The sequence below is a fragment of the Xiphophorus maculatus genome, chromosome 21 (genome assembly GCF_002775205.1).
Source record: "Xiphophorus maculatus strain JP 163 A chromosome 21, X_maculatus-5.0-male, whole genome shotgun sequence".
In the NCBI taxonomy this organism is placed as follows: Eukaryota; Metazoa; Chordata; class Actinopteri; order Cyprinodontiformes; family Poeciliidae; genus Xiphophorus; species Xiphophorus maculatus.
This window is the reverse complement of record NC_036463.1, coordinates 23,669,305-23,681,599: the sequence shown is the minus strand read 5'-3', so window position 1 is coordinate 23,681,599 and position 12,295 is coordinate 23,669,305. Positions and strand designations below refer to the sequence as shown.

Below are 12,295 nucleotides of genomic sequence, written 5' to 3'. Positions count from 1 at the left end.
TTGATACAACACCATGCAAACGCTCTGTCTGCGCTGATGAAACTTCATTCACTTGGATTGTTGGATGCTTGGAATTGACAACATGACCTACTTTATGATTGGGTGGGTGAATAATTATATGACCTTTTGGTAGAGCTGGGCAACTAACAGATTTTACAAGTAACTTTTCATCAAGATATCAGAACTTGTTAAATAATTTTTAATATTGTTGAAAATGTACTATCCTACCTGTCTGTCTATCTATACAAAAGATTTCTTCCAAAAAAACTCAGAAAGTTTGAGATAAATTCAGAGATTTTGCAGATTTATTTTTTGTAAATTTCTGAGTTTGAGAAGTTGACAATTTGCTAGAAAAAAATCACATTTTTAAGTTAATTTGAAGACATTTCTAGAAAAAACTGAAATTACTGAGTTTAAAAGTCAAATATTGTCAACTTTTGGAAATGTTATGAGTTTCAAGTCAAACGTTTTTAACTTTCAGAGCTCAGATATTTCCTTGTTTTTTCTAGAAAATTTTGACTTTTCAAACTCAGAAATTTCTGAGATTTATTCAAGAAAAAATCTGAGTTTTGTCTCACAAACTTACTTCTTATTTAATTTAGATTAATCTCAAAATTTAGATTTTTTTTTTCTAGCAAATTTTTAAACTTTTGAAACTCATAAATTTACAAGTTTTTCAGCAGAATTTACTCTTTTTTTTCTATCTGCAACACGCTGAAACAGTTTGAAGACAGTTCCATAAATGTTCCTTCACCTCAGGGATTTTTCCAACCACTTTGGGTCAAATCTTTGACAAACCAGCGGCGATGCGCCAGCCTCCGTCCCCCGGCAGCGTGCCTGATGTTCTGTATGCGTGCTTCAAGGTGGAGGTTAAGCAGAAGCCGATACATGTGATGAATATCCAATAAGGTGCGTTAGTTATTTATTTATCTCAACCTGGAACGCTTCCCTGCTGAGTTTCATTTTAAGCTTCTGCAGAGGGAGCGAACACTCACAGCTTGTCCTGCTGTGCATCTCGATGATGTGGAAAATATTCCCATAGTCACAGGAAGTGAGGTCGTGATGCATTCACTGCCTTCGCAAAAAAAAAAAAGCAGCATTGGGTTTGATTGAAGAGTTTAGTTTCTGACGTGCTGAAGTGTTGACGCTGCCTGGGATTTTATATAGTTGTCATTTCTGTGGTTGGGTTATGACAGAGTATTAGGGCGATTCCAGATAGATCAGAAAAGGAGTAAATTTCCAACAGAAAACTCAGACATTTTCTAGAAAAAACCTCTGAAATTTCTGAGTTTGAAAAATCAATAATTTACTCAAAAAAACATGGAAATTTTGATGTTAATCTCAGAAGTTAAAAAAAAACAAGTAGGAAATTTCAGAGTTTCAAAGGTCAACAAATTTTTACTTTTTTAAGTTTTTTTCTAGAAAATTTCACATTTTTTTACTTTTGAAACTCCAAGTTCTCTCTAAAGAAATTCCTAAAATTAATTTCAAAATTTCTGACTTTTTTTTCTAGCAAACGTTTGACTCGACTAAAATATAGAAATTTCCTTTTTTTCCAGGAAATTCTGAGACTAATCTCAAAATGTTAGTTTTTGTTTTATTATTTATTTATTTATTTTTAAACTTTTTTAACTGAGAAACTTTTTCTTCTTCAACATTTTTTTGTTCTGGTAATCTTTTGACTTTTTGAATTCTGAAATGTTGTTTTTCTTGGATATTTTGAGATTAATCTAGAAGTTTCTGACTTTTTTCCTGCAAATTTTCGACTTTTTCAAACTCCCAAAAAATTCCTTGTGTTTCTAAAAAACAAACAAAAAAAAACCCCTGCTGGGATTAATCTCAAAATGTTTGCGTTTTTGGCATACGTTTTTTCCTATCTGAATTGACCATCATAATTACTTTACACAGCGTGTTTCAGAAGTGTTCAGATATTGCCATCCCTGCTGGTTAGTCATGTGGACTCCATTAAATCTTCAGCTCTTTATTAAGGGATTTTCACGTGTTGATGTGTAATCTCATCTTCTGCTGTAAGTTTTGTCATTTTGAAATGTTGTAAGAAACAAACCCAAGATGGCCGTCCAGTGTGTTTCTAAGGCGATGAGGCTGAATGCATTTCTGCATTAAGAGGTAGATTTTTGCTCATCGCCGCCACAGCGACGCATCCTGTGTTGGTGTGTCAGAACCGCAGATGGAGCCGCAGAACGAGGCCTGTGCAGCCGACCACTGCAGGACACATTATGGCAATTTCCAGCTTGACAAGCCAACGAGTGTCAGCCCTGACACGATGCGCCTCTCCCCGGTTTCCAGCTCCCATGGTGCAACAGGAAACTACATCAACTCCTGGAATACGCGTCTCTTGGCGTGCTTTTCTTACTTCCTACTTGATAAATCAAATATTTGGCAACAAAAAATGTTTTGGGCTTCCAAAGCAAACCATCTCCAACTGGTTTGATTCCAGTTCATAATATAAATACCTTTTCATTGATGAAAATTGATATTTACTATAACTGCAACAAAACAATTATTTTTATAATTGTAATCTAGTAAAACATTGTGCCAATAAATAAAGATGATTTTGAGGGCAATTGTGAGTTAATGGAGCCAAATTGCAGCATTAATTTAAGACAATTTCTGCACAAACGTCCCTCTGTTTATGCCTTTTATACATTTAGTTCTTTTCATCTTTTATTTTTCTCTTCAAACATCAATCTAGGAGCTTACTGTTTTGCTATGTTTTATAAATGGGTCTAATGTGAGAAAATCACTTTTATTTGTTAATTCAGTCAGTAAAATGTTATATTTTTTTCTAAGCACAGGTTTTTAATAAGAAATGAAATGTTAGATCAGTCAACTTTAAATTAACTCATTAATTGATATAAACAATGAAATGCAACATTTCTGAAGAACAGTTTGATCTTTTTCCGTGAAACATCCAGTTGATCCGGTTTTATTTTAGGTTCTGCATGGCTGCTTCAGCTGTTAGACACTTTAAAGGAGTTTTATCTCCAGTCCAGATGGAGATATCTGGGTGAGGAGGTCACCACGCCATCCTTGTGTCTCCGTGGAGGAAGCTGTGTTTTGGTTTCCTGACCTATTTATCTTCATGCAAAAATCCCACCAGCTCAACCAAGTCAGGCGGAGACGGGAGAATAAAAGGAAATAAAAGCAAACGGAGATGAATCGCTCACTAAAACCAACTCTTACAGCAGTCAGAATCCATTTATCTGTCATGTGAGCGTGAGCTGCTGTAAATCACTTTCAGCTGCTGAGGTTTACGATTCCATTTTGTGAAATATTATTGTGTTTCCTCCGCCGCGGATCAGGTGAGAATAAAGGACGACGGAGGTGAAAAGGAGAAGTGAGCGCTTCTGTCTGTGAATGCAAATCTGGACTCAGTGTAGATAAATCAGCTGGTCAGATAATGTAGAACTGGATGAAATCGGCTTATCGCGGCTGGCATTTATCAATATTTATGCTGGCAGGAGGGTCGCGGCAAGGACAACGTACTGTTTTCTTAGAGAGAAGAGAAAATATACTTTATTCTCTCAGCTTCTGACCTCCAGAAAACTCTCTGGGGATTGTTTGTGCAGGAGTAAAACATTAAATTTCAGTCATAAAATGTGTTTTTTATTGGCAACCCAGTACAAAATCAATCAAAAATAATCTTCCTCTAAAATCTTTGAAAAATCAATTTTATCCAGAGAGACAAAAAATCTCCCTTGCCAACCGATGTGGCGCAAAAAAAATTCAGATTTGTTTTTTCATACAAGATAAGATTTTTCTCACTTTCTTTAAACGACAAATACAGGAAATATTTTCCAAAAAGTGGCTTTTATTTCAATCATTCCTTCTATGAGTTGCACTACAGATTTTTATCGAATAGAGTCATAGTGTAAGCAGAAAAACATCTAAAACGATGAGACGAAAGCTTGGTTATCGGGATCTGACATGAGACATAGACTTGTTTCAAAGTCCTGCTACTGATAATAATTTGATGCTGACGTATTAAGATCAAGTTCATCAAAAAATTCCTTACTTTTCTAGCAAATTTTCAACTTTTAAAACTCAGAAATTTTCTTGTTTCTAAGAAAAAGTTCAAAGATTAATTTCAAAATTTCAGTTTTTTTTCTAGAAAATTTTGGACTTCTCAAACTAAAAGTTTTTTGCTGAAAATGCGTGAGATAAATTTTTAAGTTTCTAAGGGCTTCTTGCAAACTTTTGGTTTTTGAAACGCAATTGAAAAGTAGAAAATATGCTAGCAATAACAAAAACAATGTTTTTTAGATTATGCAAAGAAATATTCCTGAAAAAACTTTTCTAGTTTCGAAAGTCAGAATTTTTCCACTTTTGGAAGTCTTTTTCAAGAAATTTTGGAGATTAATCTCAACATTTCAAATATTTTTAGAAGATTTTTGATGTTACTCTCAAAATGTGTTTTTTTCTAACAATTATTTTTCTTTTCAAACTCAGAAATGTCCTTGTTTTTGTTTTATGGCAGAAATTTACTCCTCCTTATTTTTCCTACCTATAATGGCCATGACACGCCGTCGTAAGACACACATCCATAACGAAGTTGCACGTTTGAAGCTGCATCCCTCTGTGCGTCACCGCCGCTCTGACATTTCACCGGTTCAAACCACCCGAGGGTTCCTGCATGAAAACAATCTTCTGCTTTGTGCTGCTTCCAGCTATGTTATTATGTCAGCCGTGTGGAGTTGGATGTGCGGTTATTTTTACCTCCTGTCCGTGTCCTCAGGTGTGCGGCGCTTCCTGGTGGATCAGACGCGTTACGGCTGCTGCTCGGTCACTCTTCGTCCTCTAGCTACAAAAGCAGAAGCTTTCACACAAACTGCTTGAAAGACTGGAAAACTTTCCCTCAGACGTTAGTTTCTCTGGATATTTCTGTGTTTGTGTCTACAGTTGGTGGGTGTGAGAGAAAGTGGGTCAGCCAGCTCGCCCTGGTTACTGCTCAGTTGAACCGATAAATCATATCATTATGCTGCAGATGGAGTTGGTCATCTCTGTTGTTTTACGACCTCAGAAATGATTCTAAAAAAACTAGAAAAAGGAAAAAGGTTTTTCTCCATTTATCTGAACGGCGACGTGTAAAAACTGTTGCTAAAATGACCAAATACAGCTAAAACCAACAGAAGCTGCTCAGCCTTGTAGCTTGAGCAGCTTTGTAACCTTGTATTGATTTTTTTTTTTACAGAAACTCAGTTCATGAAAAACGTTTTTTAACTAAATTATTTGCAATAGTGGAATTGAACTATTTTCTATTTAATAGTTTAAATGGACAGTTTAATAGTTAGGGGAACTATTGTGCTAAATTCACATTCTTCATCCATCCATCCATCTTCTAACATCCTTGTCCCTAATGGGGTCAGGAGGAGCTGCTGCCTCTCCAGCTAACGTTCTGGGTGAGAGGCGGGGTCACCTGGACAGGTCGCCAGTCTGTCGCAGGGCAACACAGAGACAGACGGGACACAACCACACACACACACACACCTAGGGAGAATTTAGAAAGACCAATTAACCTAACAGTCATGTTTTTGGACTGTGGAAGGAATCCGGAGAATCCGGAGAGAACCCACCATGGACAGGAAGAACATGCAAACTCCATGCAGAAAGACCAGGAATCGAACCCAGGACCTTCTTGCTGCAAGGCAACAGTGCTACCAACTGCACCACTATGCAGCCCATTCACCTTCTTCATGTATTATTATTCCATTTGGGTCTCGGCAACAACACCCAAACGTTTTTAGTAATAACTTAATGTTTTTTGCTGTCTGGAAAATGAGCTGTTTTAAAAACCTCTGGCTTGTTAAGGCACATTCAAAGGGCACAGCCGTTACCTAGCAACCTAAACAGAGTTCTGCCCGTTACCTAGCAACTCAAGGAGCTCCTGCATCTTTGGTCAGCTGGTTTTACCGCTGTATGTGCCATACAATGGCTGCTGGAGAGGACAAGTGTAGAAACCACTTGCTGCATTCTTGTTGGTTATGCAGGTGGCTCCACTAATGCTTTTCAAAGATATATGGTTGCATAATTACACATTTATTTAAGCTATTATCTACTAAATTTACCTTTGGGATCAATAATCATTAGAGTTTGCTTATTTTTGAATTCATATTTACTCTGTTTTCAGCCATTTTTACCTGGTTGAGTTGGGGGCGTGGCTTATTTGGATTTAAAGTGACAAGACGCCCTTTAAAAGCGTATTCTGAAAGGAACAGACTAAATTCTCATTATCTAAGAATGATTTTGTGCAAAACTTTGTAATGAACATGTTTTGCATAGACCATAAACCTATCCTGACCTGTTCAAAGAAGCATAGTAGGTCATTTTTAACATAATTTACCTCATATTGTTGGTATTGGCGTTCATAAATCAGGTATTTTAGCTTCTGTTTTATCTTTAACGTGTAGAAAACGTGTGGCTGAGGCAGAAAAAGGAAGTAAGTCACTTGAAAAATTATAAGTGTGAAGATTTTGTGTAGAGGAAGAAAGGATTCTTAGTCAAAACGGAGCAGCAGAGTGTATGGGAATACTGGGCCACAAAGCTTTTTAGTCAGATCAAAGCTAATCCATATCTGTGGGGAGAGGACTTGGTAAAACCCTCATCTGTCAGTGGGAATCCTCTGCCTTCCTCTCCATCTGTCCCATCTGCCTCAGCGCTCCGTGAAACCGGACTTTTCAGCACCTTTTCTCTACTTTGAGCCGGTGTGGAGAAACTAGGTCAGCCATGAAGGAAGAAGTGAGCAGTCTGGCCTCCAGACTCGGTTAAGGAGGGAGTGTTTTGCCTCCAGGGAGGCAGAGGATGGAGAGGCTTGAGCAGCTGGAGTCGATGACACTCACGAGGTATTGACCTGGCAAACCTATCGAGGATCCGCTCAACACTTGGTGCTGAAGTAAAGTCTTTACTGGCTGCAGGCATCATGGCTCCTATTTAACACAGAGGTCCATTCCCACCAGCCGTCTTTAGTCCACTTTAATCCGACTCTAGAAGGTCCGGTTTGTTTGTTGAGGTGTGAATGTGCAATCATACCAAAAGATTGAACTCTGGTCTGCCTACGAACTTCATCTTAGTCTGTTTAATGTGAACTCTGGTGCGGTTCGAATGCATATGTGAACGCCTAGCGGACCGGATACCGCTCCAAAAACAGGAAGTGGATTACAGCGCAGGGCATTCTGGGTAAATACGACCAAAACAAACGAGTCTAGCTCTAGCTGGAGAAAAAGACGTACAAGAAATCCTACAAAATCTGAAATCTGCTGTATTTTTGTTTGTATTTTGTGAAGAAGGAAGTTGCGCTCATGTTGGCTTTGGAGGTTTTTGTGTTGTTTCCTTTGGTGGTTCTTGGTACAGCGCCCCCACAGACGAGGAGGGGAACAGGTTTTTCAAAGGGTTTGGTTTACTGAGAGCAGTGGGAAAGAAAACCACAGCAGATGAAAATGTAACAAATAATGCAATTTGTTTTCACCAATGGAACAGAATCTAGGTTTGAAAACACCCTAAAACTGAATCATAAAGTCAAAACTCTCTTTATTTGTCAGCTATATGTCTCAATTTTGAGGCAATATTTAAAAAATATATTTTCAGAAAACCCAAAAAGGTACATTAAAAGCTACTATGTTATAACATTTAAACACATTGTGAACTACTTCTCAGTTCTTTGCTCCTAAAACAGTTGTAAATGGCATAAGGAGGAGCATTGTTGTGATTACTTCCTAGACGTTTCACACAGAACAGGAGCTTCTGAAAGAGACAAAAACTAATCATGTTTAATTTTTACAGTATTTTTATAATGACTGAAGGTGAAATAGTTACTAGATTGTGATATAAAGTGACCCTCTGTGTCTGGAAAATACATAATGTCGCCCCTTTAAGAGAGAGAGAGACTTAACTAATCTGAAGCAATGTTGGAAAGAAAAGCGGGCTAAAATTCATTATGTGTTCTTCTTGTATCCATGCACAGCTTTTCCATTTTGCTCTTATGTTTGTCTAATAAATTATTATGAAATGTGAGATGGTATACTTTCTTTCCATACTGAAATTCTTTATATCCAGAGAGGATTTGAGTAGATATTTGATGTTTTTTTCTGGTCCTGTTATGTTTTTCCATCCAAGGTCGAGTTTGATCTGCACTTTAATGAACCTCGCCAGCAGGACTGAATGATCTGCTCTGAACATGTTTGATGTGAAACCTCTTCTTATCTCTCTCCTGCTGCATCGGTGTCCCTACGGGGCGCCACGAGAGCTGTAATTACCTGAGATCTTGTTTCTGATAAGGGACACCGACGCTCAGTATTGCGAGACAATCAGTGGTCACCTTTTTCTATTTCTATCATCGTTTCTCTCCATCTCACTTCGTCCTCTCCCGCTTTTTACGCCTGAAGGGACAGCGTCTCTGTCGTGATGGCAGCGTAGAAAAAAAAGAGAAAGAGAGGAAAATCTACTCGTTTTTCTTCCTCTTTTTCCTCCTCAGCAGTTTTCATACTTGAAAATTTGGGCAAAGAAACAAAACGTATAGGCGGCTTGGCCCTGTTTGGTATTCAATGTTTCCACGGTGGTATTTTGACAGGGCTTAATCATCTGTAAAAACAAACTATGGCCGCTTCCGTATGAATTAACGCTGAGGACGTGATTATGCAAGAAGAGTCGGATGTAGACGGAGGGGTTCCTGGAGTGTGAGGCCTGAAGGAGAAAAAGGAAACAGCCACAGTCGAGACAAATACCGAAGGATCGTATGAATACACTGCTGCTGCAGTCACCTGCTGGATGATACATACATTGTCTGCATCATTCACAAGAATGCCAGTTGTTTCTCATATCTAAATATAGGGCTGCAACTAACAGTTATTTTAGAAAACAGCTATTCTATCAATTATTCTAGCGATTAATCAATTATTCTAGCGATTAATCGGATACAAATCTGCCATGTTTTTGTGTCTTGGATTAACCAATTAATTGGGTATCAGGAAAGTTCTTAATATGAAATTTCTTTTTATATAATTTGAACCGGGTGAAGCCAAGACTGAAACTTGAGGAGTTTTGTGTAGAACATTTGTACAGGCTTTTTTCTTTCTCTTTTTTTATTTTTATTTAAATGCAAATTGTATTTATTGTTCAGTTTTGAATTCATTGCTGCTCTAATTGTGTGGTTCTTTCTGCAAATGACATCTTTTAATCTGCAACTAACAATTATTTTAGTAGTTGATTTTTCTGCCAATTATTTTGGCAATTAATCTATTAATCGGTTATTCTGACAATTAATTGATTAATCGGATACCAATTTGGCACTTTCTGCATATTTTTTGCCTGTTTTATACAATATTAGAAATACATGAGGAGATGCAAAAAAACCCAAGTAATTGAATTTCTTTTTTAAATGAGAAAATAAACATTTTATTCCATAAATTGCAATAACATTGCATTCCTTTAGCAAACTCTGGATTATTTGTCACAGAAAAATTCATCTGCAGCTAAAAAAATGGTCAAGCATCAGAACAAAAAGCTCAGCCCTTTTTGCTTGACTTCACTGCAGTACAGCGTAGGACTGATCTGTTAATTGTTTTAGATTAACTGATGTATAATTAAATTGCAGTAAGTGCTTAATAGGAGTTTTTTTTTTTTGGGGGGGGGGGGGTGTTAAACATAATTTGAAGTTAATTTTAAGGTAAAATTGCCACTTGAAGAGTTTTGAATAGAGCACATTTACAAAGATTTTTTTAAATCTTAAATTCAAAATGCAAAAACAATAAATCATTCAAATGAAAATTATTGAACTAATTTTAATTCATCATGCGATTAATTGATTTCTTTCTTATTACAACAGGTCTTGTCGTGTGATTGAGAAAGGCTTTCATTTTACATGCAGTTTCTAAAGACTGGTCTTTCTTCTTCTTCTGTTGCAGATGGAACATTTCGCCAACTGAAGGGTTTTGATGACAGTGAAGTTGAGGACAGTGTTGGATTGCAAAACATCACAACCTGCTCTGCATTGAGACTAACCAAGCTACTGGCTGCTGGATGCACCTTTCCAACATGGAGACTCTTTCCCAGGACTCCATTCTGGAATGCCAGATCTGCTTTAACTACTACAGCCCCCGGCGGCGGCCCAAACTCCTGGACTGCAGGCACACCTGCTGCTCCGTGTGCCTGACCCAGATGCGCAGCACCCAGAAGGAGATCCGCTGCCCTTGGTGCCGCGGCGTCACCAAGCTTCCCCCCGGCCTGTCCGTCTCCCAGCTGCCAGACGACCCGGACATCATCACTGTCATCGCTATACCTCACGCCTCGGAGCATACGCCCGTCTTCATCCGCCTCCCTAGCAATGGTTGCTACATGTTGCCGTTGCCGGTCACCAAGGAGCGGGCGCTCGGCCTGCCGGGAGACCTGGGTTGCCGATTTCTTCCTGGCGGCCAGCAGAAGGGCGTGACGGTGGTGACCGTGGCCGAACAGCAGCCTCTGGGCCTGGCGATGGGCCTGGAGAGCGTCGGGCTGGACGGCAGCGAAGGTGAGAGGAGAGTTCCCGGCCCTGTTGGAGGAGGAAAGGGTTCCACATGGTCCGGCGTTTGCACGGTTATTTTGGTGGCGTGTGTGCTGCTGTTCCTGTTGGGAATCGTGCTGCACAACATGTCCTGCATCTCCAAACGCTTCACTGTTATCTCCTGCGGCTGAGGGAGGTCAATTTGACCTCCTGCGGACCTCCGCCCCTTCCTCAGTGGCCCAAACTCTTCTGAGGAGTGGAGACATTGCTTAACATCACAGGAAAACCCGGCAACGACAGAGCAAAGGGGAGTAGTACTGATGAGGGAACAATGAAAAGGAGATTTATAAACTGTCTGTCAGAATTGTTTTTTGTTTTCAATTATGAAAACTGAAAACGGATATTTTCCACCAGCTGTGTGTTGGTTCTAAAAACTGCTACATCTTTGTGTTTTCTTCAAGAACGTTCTGAAAGTCACCGTGGATCTGTTTTTTAGACAGCTGATTGTGTTTTCCTAGAGTGACGTAGACATCCATTACACTCGAAGTGACTGGAACGCCTGTTTGCTGTGTGGTTTGTAAAAGTTCATCAGTTATCTGTGTTTTTATTAGCCATATTGAGGCTTTGAGCGCTGTGTCTTAAAGGTGACGTATAATGCTTGCTTGAACAGGTTAGGATAGGTCTATGGTTTGTACAAAATATGTTTGTTACTTTTGTTTGCACAAAGTCATTCTTAGATGATGAGATTTTAGTCTATTTTGAGCTCCTTTCATAATGAGCTGTCTTAGGGTGTCTTGTCACTTTAAATCCAAATAAGCTCCTGCTGGCCACGCCCCCCAACTCAACATTTACACTCACACAAGAAAATGGCTGCAAAAAGATGCGCAATTATACAACCGTACATATTTGAAAAGCAAAAGTGGAGCCTCCTGCACAACCAATAATAATGCAGCAAGTGGTTTCTGGTTGGCAAGTCAACAACTAAACATTGTCTTTTCCAGCACCCATTGTACTGATACAGTGATAAAACCAGCTGCCCAAACATCCTGGAACCCAGCTTGGTTTATGACGTTAAACATTTCAAAATGGTTAATTTTCCAAACACCAAAAAACATCAACTTGGGATTTTTTAAGCACTTGTGCTGTTTTAGAAGCAACTGAGACCCACATAAAAGAGAAAAGCATGCAAAATGGAAATTTTGCGTAATGGGTCCCCTTTAAAATCCAGAACCTGGACTGTTCTCTGATTCGGTGGGAATCAACATCCACACCTTCCCATTTGATTTTCTTTTTTTTTCCTGTTAAAGACCCTGTATAGGCTGAATTGTTTAGCAGTATATTGTACAGCTGAACTATACACAGCTAGCTCTGACATGCTTTAGGATTGTAAAAGTGTGAAATTTTGTTTAAATCAGCCAATAGAAGTTTTTTATTGCTTTACTTATATTTTAATTAAAAACATTTGTTTGTTCAAGCCTCATAAATCTCAATGTTTTTTGTGTGTATTGAGTTTTGGCTTTTAGGTTGCGCCAAACAAGCAGTTTAATCCTTGAGAGCTGCTATCCTTCAACCTTTGGATTCTTCTTATCTGTAAAACCTGGCATTCTCTGGCATTGGTCAATTATTTCCAGTTTTTATCTAACAGAAATCCTATTTTTCACAGCTGACTGAACTTAATAACTCACTCCTTTTCTTTGTTTATCTTCAAGAATCTCTTTTTCCTTCAAATCTTTATGGATTTATTGTCACGGAGGTAATTAACATTCCTCAGGGCCACTTGCAGCCAGCTTTTCTGCAGCATGC

General features: G+C 38.7%; 1 protein-coding gene across 2 annotated transcripts in view; it reads left to right on the top strand.

Annotated features, from left to right (window-relative positions):
- The window catches only part of rnf152 (ring finger protein 152), a 38,109-nt gene extending 26,801 nt beyond the window's left edge, over positions 1 to 11,308 (top strand). Inside the window, exons 2-3 of one of the 2 annotated variants that reach the window (XM_023325980.1) lie at positions 4,757 to 4,882; positions 9,918 to 11,308. In XM_023325980.1, the coding sequence (XP_023181748.1) occupies positions 10,033 to 10,683 (651 nt within the window). In that variant the 5' untranslated portion in view covers positions 4,757 to 4,882; positions 9,918 to 10,032 and the 3' untranslated portion in view covers positions 10,684 to 11,308. The remainder of the gene's footprint in view (positions 1 to 4,756; positions 4,883 to 9,917) is intronic. The other variant, XM_005810768.2, reaches the window with a different exon arrangement.
- Positions 11,309 to 12,295: the final 987 nt, after the last annotated feature.